At 35.5% G+C, this 23,467-nt stretch overlaps 1 protein-coding gene across 14 annotated transcripts in view; it reads right to left on the bottom strand.

Moving 5' to 3' along the window:
• Prrc2c (proline rich coiled-coil 2C) overlaps positions 1–23,467 on the bottom strand; it is a 79,950-nt gene that overhangs the window by 36,611 nt on the left and 19,872 nt on the right. For 7 of the 14 annotated variants that reach the window (XM_021722663.3, XM_013356151.4, XM_013356149.4 and 4 more), the window contains exons 2-14: positions 20,926–21,091; positions 19,846–20,023; positions 18,181–18,290; positions 17,012–17,137; positions 15,338–15,561; positions 12,251–12,333; positions 10,971–11,104; positions 10,803–10,890; positions 9,696–9,840; positions 7,440–7,493; positions 3,964–4,585; positions 1,593–1,762; positions 606–855 (exon numbers count right to left, since the gene is read on the bottom strand). In XM_021722663.3, the coding sequence (XP_021578338.2) occupies positions 606–855; positions 1,593–1,762; positions 3,964–4,585; positions 7,440–7,493; positions 9,696–9,840; positions 10,803–10,890; positions 10,971–11,104; positions 12,251–12,333; positions 15,338–15,561; positions 17,012–17,137; positions 18,181–18,290; positions 19,846–20,023; positions 20,926–21,037 (2,296 nt within the window). In that variant the 5' untranslated portion in view covers positions 21,038–21,091. Of the gene's footprint in view, positions 1–605; positions 856–1,592; positions 1,763–3,963; positions 4,586–7,439; positions 7,494–9,695; positions 9,841–10,802; positions 10,891–10,970; positions 11,105–12,250; positions 12,334–15,337; positions 15,562–17,011; positions 17,138–18,180; positions 18,291–18,948; positions 19,034–19,845; positions 20,024–20,925; positions 21,092–23,467 lie in introns of those variants that run through there. The other 7 variants (XM_021722664.3, XM_013356150.4, XM_013356154.4 and 4 more) reach the window with 5 other exon arrangements.

Here is a 23,467-nt window from a genome sequence, read left to right as displayed (position 1 = left end):
AAATTTCTAAGAAAAACATTTCCTATACCAACTTCCATTAACCTACTTTAATATATTGCTGCTTAAACTTTAATATCAAGATGAGGTCCTGGTTATTTTATCATCCCCAAATTTTCCACAATACATTTTGATAATGGATTATCTGGACTTATTATAATGGGCTGCAGAAAAGACTGCCAATTTATTTGGTTTTTGGTAAATCTATAAGTAAATTCAAGTGTTAGGGTGGCAAATTATGCAGAAAATTAAAATGCTGGTTTATGTATCCCTACAGACAAAATTCAAATGTTGAAGTACTTGACAGAATACAAACAACATAACCGATAATAGATATTAATAGGAGTAAATACGTTCCATCTCCAAAAATTTAAATGATATTCACAAAAGAGGAAAAAACCTGCTATTTTGGTCTTGATGCAAGTGCCTGGTATTTAGCTACTCTGTGCTGAAAGAAAGCTACAATTTCATGATTACAATGTAGAGTGTCGACTAAGTACTAGGATACAACTCTCAAGGAATAGACTAAAATAAAAAGGGGGGCGAGGGAACACACCAAAACAACGTCAGCTCTGGGAAATTGCAAGTGAGCCATAAGAAAATGTTACCAGGATGAATGGGTGGAATTTCCATAGTAGGTCTTCCTGACATCATTCGAGGATCCATGTAGGACTGCATCATGAGCCACCGTGGATCAAAACCCATAGAAGCCAAATGTTGAGGGTGAGGCTGCATGGGCTGGTAAAGAGGCCTGTGTGGTGGAGGAGGGACAGTACTGCTAGATGGTTGTGAAGGAACAGTTTGTGCAAGTACACCTTGTTGCTGCTGCTGCTGCCATTGCTGTTGTTTCATCTGTTCCTGAAAAATCAAGGTCCCACAGGTTGAGGCTGTGACTGCACATGATAAATGCTAGAGTCAACTCTATCAGAAAATAAGGCTTGCTTTTTAATCTTTGAGGGAAGAAACATTTAACCATGTGAGTTGGCAAGAAAAAAACAAATGATTTTGCACTACACTTGACTTAAGCAACTAATCATTCACTCATTCTACTGTATAATCCATTTCTTGGAAATGGAAGACAGTATCTGCAAATGAGGCCATGTATATAATGAAACAACACAGGTCAAGGTCAAACTAGCATCAATAAACCCTCATTAAGAAGAAATTGGGGCTGGGTACTGTAGCTCAGTAGTCGTGCAGTTGCTGTACACCTGTGAGGCACTGGGTTTGATTCACAGCACCAAATACAAATATAAAGGTACTGTGTCCATCTACACCTTAAAATTAAAAAAAAAAAAAAAGAAAGAAAGAAAAATCAATTTTGCTAGGCATGGTAGTGCACACCTATAATCCCAGCAAACTGTGAAGTAGAGGTAGGAGGATCACAAGTTTTAACTCGGCCTGGGAAACTTGGGGAGACTGTCTTTAAAAAAAAAAGTAGGTGGATGGGCTTGAGGATGTAGCTCAGTGGTAGAGTATCACTGAATTCCATTCTTTTTTTGTGCTGTATTTTAAGCTTTATGTCAAATTAATTTCTAGTCCACTGAACAAAAATCTTTGATCACACAAACATAATGAAATGGTTTTACCATTACCTGCTGCCGCTGGAATCGTGGTGGTAATGATTTCTGAAATTGCTTGAAATAGCCAGATAATACAGCAGGTCGAGGTTGAGATCCTGATTCTGGTTCTGCTTCATGGAGCACTTGTGTGGTCTCCTTTTCACTTCGATTGCTGTCTTGTCTAGTGAAAACTGGCTCCTCCTCTGCCCAAAAAGAAAGTCAAAGATGTTTTTAAGCACAACTTCCATAACGTAATAAAATTATTAGATTTGAGATTATAAAATGAAATTATTAGATTTGAGACTGTAAAATTTAAAGGGGGAAAGAAAACTTCTTCAATACTGCAAAACACTGTTTTGTATTTTAATAGTATAAAACCATACCATAAACAAGGTAACAGATTGTCTAAAACCTTAGATTTCCATAAAGCTGGGTTCGGTTTTTCTTGGGTACTGAGAAACGAACCCAGAAGCACTATACCACTGAGTTACATCCCCAGCCCATTTTATTTATTAAGTCAAGGTCTCAATAAGTTGCTGACATTGGCCTCGAACTTGAGATCCTAATGCCTGGGCCACCCAAGTTCTTAGGATTACAGGTGTGTGTCACCACACCTGGCTGGAAGCTTAGCAGAGATCACAGACTCAAATGCTTCATCACACAAAAATCTCTATTTGATTCTGTGATAAAATTCTATTCCCCTATTTTCATTATACTTCAATACAACACTTAATGCCCCTACTCACTAGGACCTGTATAAGAAACAAATGGCCTATACATACATGAAAAGAAATTAGTTTATTTACTTATAAGACCAAGTGACTATTATCTATATAAAAAAAACCACTAGAGTTTAAATATGAGGACATTCAAACATATATCATTCTGAAAATAAAAGGTGTCTGTCAAGTGTGTTATACTAAAGGGAGGGTCACCGGCATACACAAAAAGTTTTCATCACAAGGAAAATCAGTCATGTTCATTCTTGATTATGTTATCTGTTAAAATTATAAAATGGTGTTTGTTAAAAAATTCTCAGATGAATAAAAATAAATTTTAAAAGGAAATTTAGTTTATTAATGTAAAAGCATGCTATAAAGAATCACAAAACATATTTCTTGTCTGTACTACATTAAACATTGAGAGTGTTGTGAAAGAAAAAATAAAGTTTTAGAGAAGAGACACATAGGCAAGTTACTTATTAAATGGGTACCTCTTAATGATAAAACCTAGCTAAAAATAAAGTACCAAAAATACAGATTATTAGAAAGAAAGTGAGTGATGTATATACATAAATAAATGTTAAATTAACTAACCAGAGTCAACATGTATTCCGTGGCAGCACTAGAACTAAAACATGTATTTCCTTGTTTCTAATTTACATTTTTATTAGTCAGATTTCCTAAGGTTATCTCTTAGTATTATCTCTAACACAAAGTACTGATTGCACTTGATCAATATTAGCATATGACAATACTATTCAATTCTGATTCGAGAAAACTTATTTTGCATTTTTTGGTGTTGTGAGCAATCTTAAGAGCTTTTGATATGTAATAGAAGACTAGTATCAATAATACAGTCTCAAAACAGAAAAAATAATCAATGTGGCCTTATCTTAGAGAGAGAGAGAGAGAGAGAGAGAGAGAGAGAATATTCTTTTCAGTTTTCTGTTTTGTCTTTTCAGTGCTAGGGATGGAACCCAGGGCCTTTTGCATGCTAGGCAAGCACTCTACCACTGAGGTACAGGCTCTCCCCTTCTTAGTCTTTTGATATGTCAAAACAAAAACAAACAAAAAAACTTTATTAGTTTAAGAAACAGTGTCTACCAGAAAAGAAAGAAAATTTGTGGTTTTTGAAAACTTATAGTTGTTCCACATCAGAATACCTAATGAAATAAAACTATTTCTATCTGAATTTGAGCTGTTCATTTAGAAATAAACTTTACTACAAATTAGCCAAGGTTTTACACTATATTTGAATTAACTAGTCTGTAGACCAGTTTAGAAAAGAATCAAAAAGTCTACAGTCATGTAATTATGACAACATTCACATTAAGGTCTACTACAGTTTACCTTCAAAAGTATAAATGTAAATGAGCAAATGACATTTTGTTTAGATAAATGTCTTGGAGAAAAACTAGGGGGGGGGGAGAAATCAGTGTATATGGTTATGAAGCCAATAAATATCTGCAGACACAGTAGAACTGAGGTTTGTGTAGTAACTTTAAGAAACACTTTGAGATGAAAGCATAACTCTAGGCTATATTCTGTCCTGCAAATGCTATCATAAAACAATCACTTTTATTTTGATTTTTTTTTTACATTAAAAACACATGAGTACCCACCTTGTATAACTACTAGGAAACTTGGTCAAGTTTATAGAAGAAGGGATAAGCCTCTCATACCTTTATGACAGCAGTTTTCACTTTCTTGTTTTTCTGCCACAGGCTCTAAAATAGGTTCCGTGGGTTCTGATTTTTCCTCCACTTTCTCCCTTTCTTTCTTTGACTCACATTCTCTTTCCTGTTCTTTTAACTTTTGTAGTTCTTTTTCCTTTTCCCTCTGTCGTTCTAATTCTTTTTCTTTTTCCTGCTTTCTTTCCTTCTCCATTTCTCTCTGTTTCTCTAGCTCCTTCTCCAGCTCTTTCTCCTTCTCCTGCTGCCTCTCCTTTTCTTTATCCCTTTCCTTCACTCGCTCTTGTTCTTGTTCTTTTTCAAGTTCTTTCTCCCGCTCCCGTTCTTTCTCTCTCTCTCTTTCCCTGATTTCCTCTGGAGCCGGCTGTTTCTCCACAATGCCAAGCTTCTCATCCAGGCGTTTCAACTTCTCCGCACAGGCTGCCTTGCGCTGTTCCTCCATTCTTCGCTCTTCCTCTTCACGCCGCTTACGCGCTCTTTCTACTGCTGCAGAGATTTCAGACTGTTGTCTTCGCCTTTGCTTCCATATTTCATCCTCATCAGGGACTTGCTGCTTGGGGGGAAAAGGGCTTGGTCTTCCAGGAACTGCCTGTCGATCTGGAGGTGGAGGATGCTGAAACATTATCAGAGTGTGAGAACTCTATTTCTGACCAACACTGGGCACCAGAGGGATGGGGAAGTAGGGGGGAATACCCCATGAAAATAACAGGAAAAAAAAAAACATTAATCTTTATAACTTGCTCAATTAAGACAAGAATAATTAAATAGGCCATTCAATATTGGCAGTATAGCTCTTTATTGTGCCAGACATTACTGCTCACTTGGTATTTGAGTGAAATTAAAAGTACAACACTGAATCTCAATATCTAAATGTAGGGAAAAAAGAATTTAGATTGAGTCCTTTAGCAGCACCTGTCAGAGAAGAAATGCCAAAGTTCCAAAATATCCAAAATGGCGCATTTGAAACATGTTAAGATTAAAGGACAACAGAAAGAACCAAAGGGCCAAATAACAAAATAAAGACGACAAATAGCGTAGAGGGAGACAGTGCTGCCAATGATACCCAAAAGGAGAAGAAATTCCGAGAATCAGCCTGGGTAGAGACCAGAGAAGGATACTTAGAATCCGAAGTGGAGAGAGAGAGGATCACTAAGAGATTCAAGTTTCAATGTCTTCATCTTCATTACTGTGTTACAAAACAACAGTGATGAAGTTTAAAATGACTGCCAACAACTATGCAAAAACAAGCAGGATGAAAAAGGCACAAAATAGGCTGAAACACAAAGAAAGAAATTAATGCAGATTTCATTGAAGTATAATTTGTATAAAATGTGATACACATATTTTAGTGTGGTTTGACCAGTTTGGACAAATGTTTAATTACATGTGTGACTGAGACATACATTTTTAATTACTACTTTACCCCTTCCTGTGATGCCAAGAACCCTTAACCCTAACCTTGAGTAGTTTTGCCTATCCTATAATTTCATATAAATGGATGAAGGCATAGTATCTTTTGTGTGTCACTTCTTTTGCTCAGAGTAATGGTTCTGAGGTTATCTGGTGTAGTAGCGGTTTGCTCCATTTCATCTATGGAGGACATGTGGACTGCTTCTAGATTTTTAACTATGATTAAAAGACTATGAATATTCATGCATGAGTCTTGTGTAAACATTATTTCTCTTAAATAAATAGCTAGGAGTAAAACTCACATGTCATATGTAAATGCTACATTTTACAAGTAAGTGCAAAAGTGTTTTACAAAGTGGTTATAAAGTTTTACAGTTTCACCTGCAATGTGTAAGAGTGCCAGCTGCTCCACATCCTTGCCATATTCGGCAAGCATAGGTGTGTAGCAAATCACATAGTTTGACTCTGCAATTCCCCACTGACTTCCCATGTGTTTACTGGCCATTCCTGTATTGTCTTTTATGAAGAGAAAGTTCGAAATCAATTTGGTGGGCTATTTGTCTTCTTATTAAGCTGTAAGGTTTTGTTTATATATAGACCAGTGTAAGTCCTCTGTCAGATGTACTAGGAATCTTCCTAGATTCCTAATTTATCTTTGCATTTTTAGAAAATATTTTTCAAAGTCCAACTGACCAATTTCTCTTACTTTTACAATTCATGACTTTTGGGTCTTATTCAAGAAATTGTTTAGACTCAAGTTCAGAAAGTTTCTTCAACAGCTTCTTCCATGTGTTTTAATTTTGGCTTCTATGTATAGAGAAATGTTATATATAGTGAGTTTTTAGTAGTTAAGAGGACGGGGGCTGGCAGAAATGGTAGATGCAGATAGCATAGTAGGGCGGCCAGGGAAGACCTGTGGTGGTAACTATGATCATAATATGATCTCAGGAAAAGAGCTTCAAGTTACAAGAAAGACAAGGTAAAAAGTCTTGAGGCTGAAATAAAAAACAATAAAAATAAAGTTTCTGTGATGAGCCATGGAGAATAGCAGATGAAAAGTAGACAGGCACTGAAAGATAATGGTAAAGATCCGAGCAAGGAATGATTGATGTAGAGTTTGAAAAATATTAGAGCAACTATAGAATTTGTGATTTGAGTAGCAGGTGAGCAGGCAGCCTAAGAGGAAAGCAAGATCTGTTAAGAACCTATTTCAAGTTAGTGTGGTGAGGAACACCTATAATCCCAGGGGCTTGGGAGGCAGATGCAGGGAGATAGAGAGTTCAAAGCCAGCCTCAGCAAAAGCCAGCACCGGCAAAAACAACTCAGTGAGACCCTTCTCTAAAGAAAAGGGCTGGGGACGTGGCTCATCGGTAAAGTGCGCCTTAAGTCACTTCCTAGTACCACAAGCAAACAAAAAACCCTATATCAATGGTTCAGATGAGTAGTAGCAAGTAGTCAGTATATGAATACATTTTGAAGGTAGAGGTGATAGAATTTGTTGACAGCTAAAGCTGAATGATGAATAATAAAGAAGGAAAAGCTAAGACTACTTCCAGGTTTCAGCCCGAGCAAATGATGAATCACACAAAATATTGTGAGTCACAGACCAAGTTTTTAAAAGAAATGTTTTAAGTCTGGAGAAATAAATTACATCAACAATGCTATTAAATACAATGAAGACAAGATAACTGGATTTGTCAAGATCAAAGTTGTCACTGACTTTGGCAGTAATAATTTCAAAAGTATAGTGGAAGATCGAAGGTTACCTGGAGAGGGTTAATAAATGAGCAGAAAAAATGTGTACATAACTCATTAAAAGAATTTTGCTATGAGGAAGAACAGTGAAGCAGGGTAGACACTATAGAGGGATGGAAGGGCAAGATCTGAAGTCATGGTAAACGAGGGTATGTCTGGTTTTCTTGAAAGATTTCACAAGAACATCACGAAATGACACAGATTGGAATCCAGGGAAAAAGTTAAAGGATTGTCTTTACTAGCAAGGGTAATAAGAAGAAAGGTAGAGTATATGGGGCGCTTGAATATACTTAAAAACTTACCTGTTGTGCAAGCAATTTTGGAGGTGGTGGCAGATGTGAAGATGGTCCACGTTCCTATAACAAAGAAAGAATTACTAAAAAGTAATCAGATAAGAAGCCCATTTGTCCTTTTCTCTTGTTAATAAAAGTACTTCCATCACTCATCATAATATTACTTTCTGTAGAATTGTTCTAGAGTTTAATAAGACTAGATCTCAAATGCACTTTGAAAGTACAGAATTTTAGTGAAGCAATTCTCACCTGGATAGGGAGAGGTATACCTCTATTAAATTTTATTTATATAAACACAGTTCTTTTCATAGGTTTTTTTTTTCCTAATGGCAAACTTCCCTAAGTCTTTTGTGAAGAAATTATCATTCTCCATCATGCCAATGAATTCAACATATCTACTAAAATATTATTTGAGCTGGGCTCAGTGGTGTATGCCAAAAATTCCCAAATAACTTTGGTGGCCGAAGCAAAAGGATCACAAATTCCAGGACAGGCTCAGCAACTTACCAGGACTCTAAAAAACCTAAAGAGATGTTTTCTTAAAACAAAAAAATAAAAGGCCTGGGATGTATCTCAGTGTTAAAGCACCCGTGGCTTCAAACCCTAATACTAATGAATGAATGAATAAATATTTGAAAATTTGGGGCTGGGGATGTGGCTCAAGCGGTAGCACGCTTGCCTGGCATGCATGTGGCCTGGGTTCGATCCTCAGCACCACATACAAAGATGTTGTGTCCGCTGAAAACTAAAAAAAAAAATAAATACTAAAATTCTCTCTCTTAAAAAAAAAAAATTGAAAATTCACAACAGTCAAGCTATAGAACCAACCTAAGTGCCCTTCAACAGATGAATGGAGAAAGCAAATGTGGTACATATACACAATGGAATATTACTCAGCCATAAAGAAAAATGAAATTATGTCATTTGCTGGTAAATAGATGGAACTGGAGGCTATCATGCTAAGTGAAATAAGCCAGTCCCCAAAAACGAAACGCCAAATGTTGTGATATATGGATGCTATCCCATAACAAGGCAGAGTAGGAAGGGGAAGAATATAAAATCACTGGATTAGATAAAGGGGAATGAAGGGAAGGGAGCAGGGTTGGGAAAAGGAAAGACAACAGAATAAATTGGACATAACCTTCGTTTGGGTCATATATGAATACATAACCTGTGCAACTCCACATTATGTACAGCTACAAGAATGGGATCCTAATTGGAATGGGTTATATTCCATACACATCTAACTAATCAAAATACACTATTATCATGTACATCTAAAAAGAACTAAAACAAAAAACAAAAAAAACCCACCACTATCCCTGGTAAACAGATATGCAAACGTCCTCAATAAAGTCAAGCCAACTAAATCCAACATCACATGAAAAAAATTATATACCATGAAAAAAATTATTTGAAAAATCATTCCTTTTCAGGGAAATTAATTTATTCATTGATGGCTCACTAAAATGCCTTTAAAATAAATTCCAAACTCCCTTTTATTACATACAAGACTTCATAAGTGGTTCCTCTGTTGTTTTTGAGGTTCTCGGGATGAAACTAGTTCATGCTAGGTTAAGAGCTCTACCACTGAGCTACATCCCTAGCCCTAATGAGTGGTTCATAAGTATTTAGCTTCTTTTTTTCAAAAAGAGGCTATCAGCCATCTCTTTTGAGTTCCCTAAAGGAACATGTTCTTCTGTGTTTTGTATGAGCACAACAAATATATGTTGACTATATTATGATTCCTTAGTTAAGAGTTAAGTGGATGCTCTGAAGGTATGTACCCCTGTTCTCCCAGGGTATAATTCAGCTCTAGCTACCCTTTACCATCTCAAAAGTGATAGCAAGTGTACCTGTTGCCCATATACATTTCTTCCTTTACAATATTCAAAATGACTCAGGTTTCTTAGCTTTCCATACTATTTGTGATTCCCTAAAAAGATGGTGTTGTATTTCATACATAAGGGCTAAGATTTAGAGTTTTCAGTAAATGATAAATCGCTTCAAAATGTTGCCTTTACTTTGGAAAAACAGCAATATCTCTCCATTTTGACATACTGACCAATTGCAAAGGGGAAAAAAATGGCAAAATGTCAGTTGTTGTATGATAATTTTAGCTACTATACTGATAATACTTGTTAATATGCAGTAAAAACTACGATGGGGTTTAGAGCTACTTTAAAAAATACAGTTCCCTTCCAACTCTATAAAATTAATCCACAAAGTATCAGTACTGGCAAAGACTCGTGGAGCCCAACAAACCTGATTAAATGGAGGTCCTTTCCCATAGGGACCTTTTGCTACTGGTGGCTGAGCAGATGTCTGAGACGATGATTTAGTGTTGCAAACTTCATCGGCTTCTTTTCGGTTTTCAGTGCTTTCAGAGGTTTTGGAACCTTGATCCTCACTGAAGAGTCAGAATGCAGAGGAAATAACAAAGTGGATAGATTTTGCCATAAGTAAATATATTTTCAGTATATTAAAAAAATGACTTCTGAACAGTTTCAGGATGGGCAACATACCCAAAAAGGAGATAAATATACATTTTATGGGCTGGGGACTGTGATTATCCAGATTTATCATCATGAAGCACAAAGTTCAACACAGTAGTTGCAAATCTGGACACTTGGACCGGACAAAAGGAATATAAACCCATCATTTTGAATCTCCTCAATCCTAAAATGTTTATCTGAACTCAACTAAGTATTTCTGGAAATACTATGTAACTGTATTCTAATTAAATGAAAAAAGATGAACCAAGCTATAATACCTTCAATATTTCAAATCACAAGCATCTTATAAATGATAATGAAACTACAGTATATCACAATGCTATGGCTGAGAAACTATACCAAAAATTGCATGCAAATTCCTATGTATTAAAAACTTATATTACTCATACATTCCTGACTCTGATGCCCCTTTATTTTAGAAGATATGAAAGCTCCTACTCTGACGACCCTCGTGCTTGCCAAGTTTAAAAAAATCAAGGAATTGAAACTGCTGTAGTAACCAAAAGAATGTTTTCCATTTTTGTAAACACAGAGTGGGTCAAGCAAGCAACATTTTAAAATGGTACATACTAATACTGACTCTCAAAGTTACTCCCCATTAGATGTTAAGCATCTAAACATCCCTTTATTTTAAATGTTATCCCTTGAGAAATATCAAACCTTAACTCCTTGATTAGCTGGACTGTGTTAATTTGACTCATTAATCACCCTAATTCAGTAAAACCCCTTGAAGGACAATGAAGAAATTCTATAGACAAGAAATGAATGTCTATGAATGAGACTTCTACTCATAAATAGCCAATATTCTTTCAACAAACTCATATTATTAGTAGTAAAAGATACACCAACAACTTACCTGCTATTCTCTTTAGGACTACTACTTCCTTGCTCATCATCATCACTGAAATTCAACTGTTCGGTATAATCTACTTCCATCTGAGCACCTGTCATATTAAGGAAAACTCAGAAAGAATGCTTTAAAAGCATATAAAAAGTAAAGTGTTTAAGCAATCTTGCCTCTTACCTGCCCAACCTTCATCAGCTTCAGCATCGAGGTTATCAAATTTATCAAGCTCCTTCAGTTCAGATGCACTGAGGATGGATGGGCGCTCAGGCTCAGAGGCCCATGAAGGAGGAGGACCTCTTCCCCGAAGGCCTCTAGTGAAAAGGATGTTACAAAAGGAAAAGATGAAAGTTTTAATGAGACTAAATTGGCAGAATGTGAAAAGATTGCATTTAGGTCATTTCAATTCAAAATGCTTTCAACATCAAGACATACAAAATGGGGGTTAGGATTGTGGTTCAGTGGTAGAGGGCTTGCCTGGCACTTGTGAGGCAGTGGGTTCGATCCTCAGCACCACATAAAAATAAATAAATAAAACTAATTTATTATTTTTTTTAAAAAAAGACATACAAAATATTTGGCAATGATATGAGTATGAAGAAATTAACAGTGATCCATCAACACAGGAATGTATTTAAACACACAATTCTTACATGATAGCTAAAATGGTTCTTAAACATTCTTAAATATTTAAAATAAAATGAATATACTAAAATATGATGAAAACAAATTTCAAAATATATAACATAGAAAAACCATCACTCAAAAGGATGTTCAAGTATCATTCAGCGAAAAGGAAACAGAAATGGAGAGTGATTTACATCATGAAAAGAAAAAGGAGAGAAAAAAGTATCATCAATTTTAGGACCATGCTTTCCTATTACCAGAATTTTATATCAATTAAAGGGGGGAGTTGCACTAGGTACTGAACCCAGGGGCTCTTAACCACTGAACCACATCTCCAGCCCTTTTTCATTTTTGTTTTGAGACAGGACCTTATATTGCAAATGTCCTGTCTTAGCTTCCCTGAGTTGCTGGGGTTATAGGCATGCAACTCATTTGAGTTGCCACACTCAGCTCAATCAAATTTTTAAAGAATAAAGTTTTTTTTTTAAATATTTTTTTTTTTTTAAAGAGAGAGTGAGAGAGGAGAGAGAATTTTTAATATTTATTTTTCAGTTCTCGGCAGACACAACATCTTTGTTGGTATGTGGTGCTGAGGATCCAACCCGGGCCGCACGCATGCCAGGCGAGCGCGCTACCACTTGAGCCACATCCCCAGCCCAAGAATAAAGTATTTTATAAGAGCAAGTCAATTGTGTTTTAGTGGCAATTTGTACTTTGGGAACAGGGGGAAAAAACATCACAAAATTGTTTCAAATTCAAAAAAATCTTTACAGGAAAAAATACACACAAACCACACATACATATTCCTTGTAAACTTCGTTTAATAGCCTTACTTGTTTGTTTCAGATAAAGAAGGTGGGAACCTCATGGGACCATGAAGAGGAGGATATGCCATCCTTGGATACTGCTGAAACATCTGAGAAGAAAACAAAACCATTGAATTAAGCAACCTTAGTTAAATTAAAAAACAAACAAAAAACAATAACAAAAAAAATCACTGACTAGGCCTGAAAGTATAACTTACAGAATGAATGATTAAAATAAGCAGTATTATTACTAATTCAATTTATCTCTGATATATAGTATCACCTGCTCTCCCTAACAAGCCATTGGGTAAATTAATGCATCTACCAAGTCTTTATAAACACAGTCACTAGAGCACATTCTGAGTTAACTTCAGTATCCTAGTAATAAAATTAAAGGAAAAAAATGATTGTGCAATGACATGAAAAATTTAAAAGACAACATTAAACACATGTACCCCAGAAACCTGCAGTCTTATCCAAGTGAGAATACTTGAATGGGAAATAATGTGAACTTTCTCTCAAAAACAGAAATACAGTGAGAGAGACAGTCAGTCACTGATGAATCTGAATCTCAATTCATATTACAGTCAGGGATAATCCATATCTCAAAGAATTAAGGGTGATAGGGAGCTAGCTACTTGGAGATTTTCTATGGATAAGTGACAGAAAATGGATTCTTTTTTTGTTTGTACTGGGTACTGGGGATTGAACTCAAGGGCACTCCACCACTGAGTCACATCCCCAGCCCTATTTTGTATTTTATTTAGGGAGAGGGTCTCACTGAGTTGCTTAGCGCCTCACTTTTGCCCATGTGGCTGGCAGAAAATGGACACTAAATCAAGTACTGCACAGGTGATATTTACAAATCAAGGCTCAAACAGTTCAAGAGTATGCACTCTTTGGGAACTAGACTGAGAAGCTAAACTTTAGACAATAAAAGACAGATTATGAAGGCACTAACACTAAGGGGTTAGCCCGTGATTTGGAAGGGAACATTTTGAAGGAATGCTTGGTCATTTACTACTTGCTTATATTCAACTCAGATTAGGTAAATATTATTGTATTTCCTTAAACAGTTAATTGTATCCTGAAACAGAAGATTAGTTTTTCTAAAAATTAAAAAAAAAAAAAAAGAGAGAGAGAGAGAGAGAGAGAGAGAGAGAGAGAGAGAGAGGAGAAAACTACCTTGCACTTGAAGAAAGGCTACATTTATTTGATCATGCTACTTAAAGAGGTAATTTCTCCTAGATAGGAAAGGAGTAAAATTAATTAAATAGCAGCCAAAACTTAACTGTGGAAGTTTTCTGTTTGGGGAATACTCTGGAGAATTTTTAGCTCCATCACACATCTCTAATGAAGTTAGTAACCAAAATGTTCATAGGTAAATTTACATTAAATATGCTTTCTGATCATGTGACCTGAAATGCTTAAAATTCAAGATTTTGCCACAAACTTAATATGGTACTCTTTACATTCTCAATCCATAGTAGTGGTTTTAAAATGTTTCATTTTTGATACTTAGTAGAACACTATTCAAATAAAATCATTGAATGGGAATGAAACCCACTTGGATGCCCCTTTCCTTCTCTGTTGCAACCTATATCCATGCCTGGAAGTTCAGAATACTTGGGTAGCACAATAGTTCAGAACACTATTAGGAAACAAATAGTTGGTTATGAATCATTTTTCAACGACAGGTCAGCATAAGATTCTTATCAGAACTGGGTTTGTGGCTTGGTGGTAGAGCACTTGCATGGTGAGGCACTGGATTCAATCCTCAGCACCATATAGAATAAATACAAAAAGGTCTGTTAACAATTAAAACATATATTAAAAAATACTTATCATACTCTCAAATGTCTTATTTTTAGAGCTAGGGACTGAATCAGAACCTTGTACATAAAAAGCACGTGCTCTATCACTGGGCTATATCCCCAGACCCCATAAAATATTTAATAAGTAATTTCATTAAATAATTTCTCTATAATTCTAAATAATAACTGATTAAGTAATGGTTAAAAACCATAGAAAAAAGAAATAGAAAATATGATGGATATTTAGAACTTGAATACTTAGAAGTTAAAACTACAAACTTAGTACTAAATTTCTCTTTTATGAGTAATGCAGCTTCTGAAAATGTAAATGTAATTAGCTAGAAAGATGTAAATTATTGTAAAACTTCATGGCAGACTGAAAGCAAAGAAAAGAGCGAGGGCACCGGAGCTAATTATTAGTGTACAGGAAACACAAGGTCAGAAGTACTTATGAAATATGCACATATACGTAGAATCAACAAAATCCAGACTCTCATAAACTCCCAAGGATAACAATTTAAACAGATAAACTTTGAAAACAAGAGGTACCCACAGATAACAAGAGAAATATGAACCATTCTCAAGAAAAGGATGTTGCAAGGATCACAATTACAGTCAAAGAAACTGGGATAATGATATGATCATATTTCAGAATCATAAGGAATTAGTTTTCTTTTTAAATGTTAATAATGGCACTGTGCATTCCCCCTGTAAGTCTTTACTGGGGATTGAATCCAGGTGTGATCTACCACTGAGTTACATTCCTAGTCCTTTTTATTTTTGACACAGGGTCTTGCATGGCTGGCTCTGAGCTTGGCTGGCTCCTTCCTCTGCCTAGGATTACAAGAATGTGCCATCCTTCCCAGCTAATATAGGTATTAACCTTTTTTGTGCCTTGGGCAATTTGCTATATCCAATGGATCTCTTCTCAGAGAAGTATTTCAAATCTGTAGCCTAAAATACATAGTAATACAAAGAACAATTATACTAAAATTCTATTTTAACATTTTAAAAAGAATTTAATATATGGTATGTATATACTTATTATTAAATAACAAGTGATCTGCCAGTGGTCTAATAACTATTTTTAAGTCATGTTGACTGTAATGTAATAAGAATAGATATATGATGCCTATAAATGATAAACAGAGCTGATATTCTTATGATCTCTTTCCTATATTTATAATCAAAAAAAAATGCTCAAAAACAAAGATTTAAATCTTTTCCTCATTCCAATTCTCTTTGGATCCCGAATAAAAAAACCTCTTTCTTGGGTGCTTGCTTATTTAGCAATACTCACATAAGGAGGCATCATAGCTCTACATTGGGAAGCAAGGGCAGGCTGCTGTCCATTCAGCTTAGCCTGTGGAGGGCCACAAGCTATCCTCTTTTCCACCACTTTGAGGATGTCATTTTGTTCTGATGTCACAGCTGTGCCTTCATCCTGGCCAAGAAGTTTCTCATCCTGATCAGATGAAGAGGGTGAGCCAGCAGACTTTCCACCATCTCTCCAGCAAGCAACATCTGGTATGAACAGACAGAAACAAAGGGGTAAGAGGAAAAAAAAAGTCTGAAAATGGAACAACAAAACCAATCCAGACATATTTCAAAGAAAATATAAGCAAGTAAGTACCATAAAGGAACAGGGAACGTTTAATATGGACACCACCAATGCTCCCAAGGTGTTTTGGGTATTCTAGAGCAGTGGCTTCCAAACAGATATGCTGCTCAGAGGTTACCCTCACAAGCCAATATGGGAGTGAGTTTTTGAGTATACGTGTGTGGAGGGTTGGGGGGTGAATATTAGAATTCTCTCTAAGAATTGATCAGCATTTGACAAAGACATTAAAATAATTGCTAGAATTTGGTGGCTGTGACAGATGGACATGTTTCAGGACAAGATAGGTGAGTTTTCTTGAGGGAAGGTTAACAATGATGCTCTCATTTGTTTTCAGTTAGTCATTGCTAGTGACATCTGTCCTGACAGCAGATTTAGTGAGATTATCTGGTAAACTAAAGAAATTAACCAAATGAAACTGCTACATTGTTTTGCCAGGAAACCTGGTGTAGTGGCCTGCCTCCAAGATGGCCTAAACGGTCTCTACCTCTTGGAATTCACCTCTCTGTGAAGTCACACCATGCAGTTCACCAGGGCTGGCCTATACAACCTGTAGATTATGGCAGAAGTGATAGTATAGCCTTTCCAGATTAGGTTATAAAAGACTGTGGGCTTTTTTTCAGTTATGGGACATACTTGTCTTTCTCCAGTTAAAATTGTGTCAGCTGTCAGCTTAGCTCACTGCGACCTTGGCTATATTCTATTTTGGATTCCTGACCCTTAGATACTGTAGAAAATCATATACTCAGTTTAGTTGTTAAGACAACAAACTAAACAAACATTGCCAAATTTGTTATTCAGAAATAGATAATGGGTGAAAATTCAACTGAAAAAACAAAACAAAACAGTGGAGTCCTATTATAAACTCACTGGCCACATTGAAGATTTAAAAAAATTGAAGATTTAACAAATAAAAGATAATTTATTCAGATTTGGCAAAAAAACAAGCAGAAAGAAATATAAATGTAAGAGTTACATTTATATTTTTGTTTTTAGTTTCCTTGATTTGAGTTCAGAAAACAAGGAATCACTGAATATTAAAGGCAGTAATAGATACAATTCACAAATAAACAAGTGTATGCTGGGGAAGGCTGTTCAAAAACTTACTACTGTCAAGAAGACCAAAGATGAGTATACAAAGTAGTCACCTGAGCACCTTGCCAATGTGTAAATTTTGATTATACATTTCTAACATGTTGTCAAGTTAGTGATATAGTTGTTACAAAAGTCATGTTTGAGTAACAAGTGAATGCAGCACTGGTCTGTCTTTTCAAAATAAGCAAGCCATAAATATTCAAGATCACTGCACAGTTATAATCTCATCCTGTAATTTTATTAAACAGAAAATTCTCTTACTTGGTGGTCGTAAACTGGGTCCAGGTCCGTAGTTGTCATCATTTGCTTCTTTTTCTTTTTTTTCCTGATCCCCAGCTGCCTGCAGGCTGGGAAATTCCTGCTGAAACTGACTATTCACCTGGATTCCTATGGGTTTGAGGGGTGGGGGAGGAAAGATAACTTTTACAAAGATCATTCAATCAACCCTCCCAGGACAGGGTTCTTTTTTGCATCTTTTTGATAAATCATTCCACATTTTGTCACTGTTCATATCCATAACTCAAATCCTTCGAAAAGTTAATGAACAGCCACGAGGAGATAACAACCTAAGAAACAAACCTGCCAGATATTTCCAAAAGGATTCATTTAAGAAGAGAAGCAAGCGAGGAAAAATTTCAATTCTGTTTCTCTTTTATTGTGGGTTCTTATACTTTCAAAAACAAGCCTAGAAACTTTTAAGAACTAGTTTAGGCTGTATCACCCAAATAAACTTTTATGAATATGCACTGCCAAATACCAAAGTAAGACTAAAATGTCTTCATTTACTTTACTGCCTTTATTTAATTTTACCCCTAATAAACTAACTGCACCTCACTGTTCAACCATCTACCTATCTACTTGTCTATTTTTATGACTCTATAAATTAAAAGAGTTAATTTTATTAGTTCCTGAGGGTCTGAATCAACTCTTCCATGAAGTGCAAATGGAAAAATTAAATTCTGCTAGGGATTTCATGATTCCTTAGGGGCACCGGATATCATAGCTACTGTGCTTTATGGCTACCCTCTAGCTGTTGTCTATGCAGGAAATCACAACAGCATGATTGAAACAGAGAAGTTGGTGGGCAGGGATGGAAATGAAGATGGTTTCTAATAGTCTACACAACATCTGGATACATTTATGTGTTAAAAGTGGAAGGTATAGCTTTGGGCACATAGGGGTAAAGATAAAAAACATGAAGCAATGGGTAGTACTTAAAAAGGGAGGCTTTACACTATCATTAGATCACAAATGGCTCTTGACATTGAAATTTAAGTAGCCCAAGAGATTTTAAAAGATCCTTTCTAGGGATCTAAATATATTCTTTGACAAAGCTTCCCATCCTACCAAATCAGTCTGCCCCTTATCTCCTGCATGGCTGCTCAGTAACTATTAAACCTAACCAGATTTCCCAGCTAATGTCCACTTACCATCTCCTTGCCCACCTTGCTTGTTACTGGCCCATGATTTAGGAGCAGGTGCTACTTCTGGGGGAGCTGCAACCCCAGGTTTTGGCTGTGCTGGTGACACTTCTGGTGCTCTTAAAAAAAATATGAATCCATTATTTCAGATATTGCATATTTAAATAAAATCACTATTACATGTAAGGCAAATCTGTACAGAAATTAATTTGGTTACATATTCACTTGCAGATGCATCTCCCATAAATGTCTCCCTCTACAACACCCCTTTAAGTGAATTAAGCTGTTTTTGTACTCATTCATTTCTACCTTTGAATAACCTAATGGTATGACAGCATTGCTTGTTTTGTTTTTTAAAAACAAAACAAAAACAACAACAACAACAACAAAACCCACTTATTAGCTACGTAAGGTGGTACACACCTGTAATCCCAGGAACTTTGGAGGCTGAGGCAAGAGGACTTGCAGCCTCAGCAACTTAATAAGACCCTGTCTCAAGATAAAAAGTTAAAAGGGCTGGGGATGTACTCAGTTGCAAAGTGCCCTGCATTCAATCCCTAGCACCCCATCACCACTAAAATTATTGAACATTTATTTTATTTTTATATTTTAAATATAATTTTTAGTTGTTGATGGACCTTTATTTTTTAGCTTATTTCTATGTGGTGCTGACAATCAAGCCCAGTGTCTCACACATGTGAGGCAAACGCTCTACCACTGAGCCCCAGCCCCAGCCCAGGAGTGAACCTTTATAAACGTAGGTATCTGGATACATACAGTCTGGACTGGTGCAGTAAGCAGGGGACTAAGGCTAGGAAAGCTCTCCATCTGGCAGTCCACAGGTCCATCACTGCACTCATTACTGTAATTTCAAACAGGTAACAGCAACCTGTCCTATCCATTTCCATAAGTAAAAGGTTTTTAAAAGGGTGTACAGTTTTATTATTCAATCCTTATAAGGTAGTAATGCTTAAAAATGAAAAGAGTTTAATAAAAGGATTCATAAATGACAATGCATTTCTGGTACAACTAGACCTGTAACTGACCTGTTAGTATACAATAGTTCTACTACAGCTAATAATCACAGACCAGAAGTCCACTCAATCTTGTACTTGAATGATCAAATTTACTATTTAAAACTCCTTACACAGGAGCATAAAAATTTGATAATAGATATTACTACTATTCAGCTTGGCCAGTTAACTGAAAGTCTGACAGAAGATTAATTATTCGTTGAATGAATGATGATTAATAAAGACACTTCTAATTCTATCCCAGCTGTCTTGCCAATTCTTTGTTCATCCAATACTGAGAGCCAATACCAGGCCAAGTTTCAATCCCGGAGCAACCAAGCAGACAGAAATCTTTAGAATAGAATTTAAGTAACAACCACTTCTTATTCATTAGAAAGAGACTGATTTGCTTAAGGGAGGGAGAGGAGGAAGAGAAGGAAGCTTGATATAGGCTATGGCATAATCAAAGTTGTGATTAACAATTCTAGCATTTCTTCTACCCTGACAAATATAAATAAATACTACTACTAGCCTCACTGGTAAGGAAAATCAATCAAAAAGGGCATGAAATATGCAGAATGGGAAGCATACTGCTTGGCACATAGCAAGTACTCAAATATAAAGGGGATCTGTTTCATTTCTTTAACAAATATTGACTCACTTTTCTTCTTCATGCTGTTCTTGTTTTGATGCCCATCCTGTGCCATCTTTAGGCACAATATTCACATTAGGATCATTGCCTTTGTTTTCTGCTTTGAGACTTGGAAGGTTAGCAGGTGGGGGCATGCGCCGTGAAATACCAACTTTTCCAAGACTTTGTAACCCATGTCGAGCTGCAACTAAAAGATCAATAACATCAATTTTCTTAGAACATCTATTTTATCACCTGCTTTATTCAAACGATACAGAAAACAAGAATTAATTCAATCTTTGAATGATTCCATTCATTCTTGCAAATATAATTAAATGTAGAAATATTAAACAATCAAGACATTCAACAGAAAGTTTAAAAATTCTAAAAATGCAGTCTATACCTCTATACAGTGAAACATCCCTGAAATACCAGCTACTTAGGAGGCTGAAACAGGAAGACCACTTGAGCCCAGGAGTTCGAGGCCAGCCTGGCAATAATGAGTTTCCGATTTCAAACAAAACACAAATTCATAACCAAAACACAATTCTAACAAATGCAACCCAACATGCTATGAAAAACAAAACAAAGCAAAGCAAAGAACAGTAAACTTGTTGATAATGCTAGACTTGGAATTTTTTCAGGGAGTCTATTCCAAACTAAACAACTTGGAATATTACAGAACATGTTGACTATACGTCCAACAACACTGCTAATATATCATAAATGGTATAATTTTCACTGTATACACTGGGTTCAAGGAATAAAAAAAAATTAAAAATAAAACAAGAAAAATAGTAAGTAAATACTTAATAAATGCATGATCTAATATACAGCTCTATGCCTATTAATTTCACAGACTATAAATTCCCTTTGAAATCAAATTGCTCTACATATTTTCCTGAAAACAAAGAGGAAAAACATTTTAAAAGGCTACATAAAGGTACAAAATTTCTTGTCAGATATTTAATTCATATCTCCTAAACATGTGTGCATACAAAAAAGGCCAGTGTAAAAGAGATTGAACCATCAGGCCAGTCCCAGCTTCTAACAGCAGCAGTTTGGACATATCATCTACAGTAACAAAGCAAGACCATAAGAACTACTCACCTGTAGTTTTCTGAGTTTCCAGTGATTTTCCCTTGTAAGTATTAAATAAACTGAGTGTTGCATACTTTTTCCCATCCTTTGCTTTTGTGCTCTGGCCTGACTTCTCCGACATTTCGGTGGAAACACATCGAGTCCAAAACCTCCTGCCACACCCTTTAAAATCAGTCTTTAAAATGGACATAAGAATGAAACATAAGGAGGAAAATTTTAGAATTAGTTGACTAAAAGCATTTACAAATTCAAATGTTAATTGAAAATTTTTTTAAAAACTGAGAAACGAAGATATTAATTTTCAATAAATCACACCAATGACAATTTCACAGACCTCTGATACCAAATTCCAATAGCCAATGTGATAAAATTAATCACAATAAACAATGAACTTGGCAAATAATATTATTTATGGTTTATAACAGCTTAACAGCATCACAGAGAATGATGGCTATTATAATTCATGCTGAGAAGAACAGTTCAAATATAATGAATCTATAAAGATTATTTATTTAATTGATACATTATTCAACCTAAGAGCTTTGAAATGACTGGCATCATTATCCTACATGTAGGGGACTCGAATAGACTAGAAAGACATCATCATCCCCTAAATGTGCAAGACACATCCTGACCCGAATCTAGTCTATTAATAAACAGGAGAAAAGGACACAGTTCTCTTTCATACTATTCCCCTTCAATTTAAGTGGGTAGGAACACACATCAATCTGAGAGGTTTTTCTGGAGGTGTTAGGGCAGAAACAGGGCAGAAGTTAGCTAACTGCACCAGAGCTAAAAACATTGAGAATAGAAGCACAAGTGCAAAAAAGATAGCATAGCTTTGCACATACACATTTATAATAAATTACCTTCCTTGAGCTAGAATGCAACGGATTCATTAGCTACCAAAAGATTTATACTAATACACAATTTATTATCATGTAGAAAAACATACAAAAGAGGAATAGTAAATATTCACACTTTATGGCAAAATTAAGATTCAAGGAGATATTTTATCAGGCAAAAGAAAGGAATTGATTTACCAAGAAAAAGTCAATTTGTGCTTTGGTCACCATCTGATAGTTAACATCTAAGAACCTTTAAATCCTACACCTCTTGTAATACCTACTCAAGCAGCACTTTGGAAGAGTCTTTCTATACCTCTATGAGAAGGAGACATGATAAGAAAGAAACTCCCTAAACTTCCCAGAAGCCAATATACAAGCCTACTTGCATCTACATCCATCCTTTCCTTCTTTCACCTATTATTAAGGTGGTTCTCAGCATCTTCTGGAAACTTGTTAGAAATGAAATTCTATGGTCCCAGCCACGTGTTTTAACAAATTCTCCAAGTTAATTCCAAGAAAAAAGTTTAAGACTTACTGTAAATAGAAATATTCTAAACACTCACTACACATTAATATCACCTGGAGACTTAAAATATACCAATACAGGAGGAGGAGGCTGAGCATCAATTGTTATTTTTGATTCTAAGTAATTTTAGAATCATTGCATCTTCCCATCCACAACCTCCCTTCCATTTAAAGTCAAGCCTTACCTTTGGATTCTCTATCTTTCAATTTTCTTCTCATCTAAGTTCTTCTCTGTAAGAAATCTCTTTTACTACTATGGCTTTTCAGTTACTAACTGATCATCTCAAATTAATATATTCAGTGCAACACTCTATGGGCCTGAAGAATGTACCTCACTGCTTATTTCTTTGTTTTGAGTATAGTTACAACTTACATTAGAACACAGGCAACTATTTCATATCAAGGTTGTAAGAAACAAACCTACCAACATTCTGCTTAAGAGGGAAGAGGGACATGGTGGTTAAAAAATTGAGAAGCAACAAAGAAAATCTCTTATGTTTGAAAAAAATATATATATACATATATATTTTCAGTACTGTATATATGGTACTAAACTCAACAAATTGAAGAAGACTAACAGTAAGGCTATGAGGAGACTATTTACCAGAGAAATAAAAGTAGGCAAATGTATAAAAACATTCAATTTCACAACTGAGGAAAGCAATGCAGCATCACAATTTAACCAAAAGGGTTATAAAATATCTGATTTAATTCTAGCCAGCAGAAAGTCAGTGTTTGAAAGGAATCATAAAGTGAATTTTAATTTCCCTAATAAAAAACAAAAACAATTAATGCAAATCCTTCTGAAACACCACAAAACAGTAGTGTATACTTTCAAACTCATAAGAACAGCACCATGTTGATACCAAAGCTAAAGACACAATAAGAAAGCTACATGTCAGTATCTCTGATGAACACAGATATGAATATCCTCAATAAAATAACAGCAAGCTGAATTCAACACATCAATACTGTATGCCATGATCCAATGTAATTTATCTCAGGAATTCAAGGTTTGTCGAACAAATGCAAACCAATTAATGTTATATACCACATCAACATAAAAACAAAAAAATACCTGATCATCTCAATAAATGCAGAAGCATTTGATAAAGTTTAGGACACTTTCATAATAAAAATTCTCAACAAAAAAAAAAAAAGAGGACGAAATGGAAGAA

This window comes from Ictidomys tridecemlineatus, chromosome 10 (genome assembly GCF_052094955.1).
Source record: "Ictidomys tridecemlineatus isolate mIctTri1 chromosome 10, mIctTri1.hap1, whole genome shotgun sequence".
Lineage (NCBI taxonomy): Eukaryota > Metazoa > Chordata > Mammalia > Rodentia > Sciuridae > Ictidomys > Ictidomys tridecemlineatus.
This window is presented reverse-complemented; position numbering and strand designations above follow the sequence as displayed.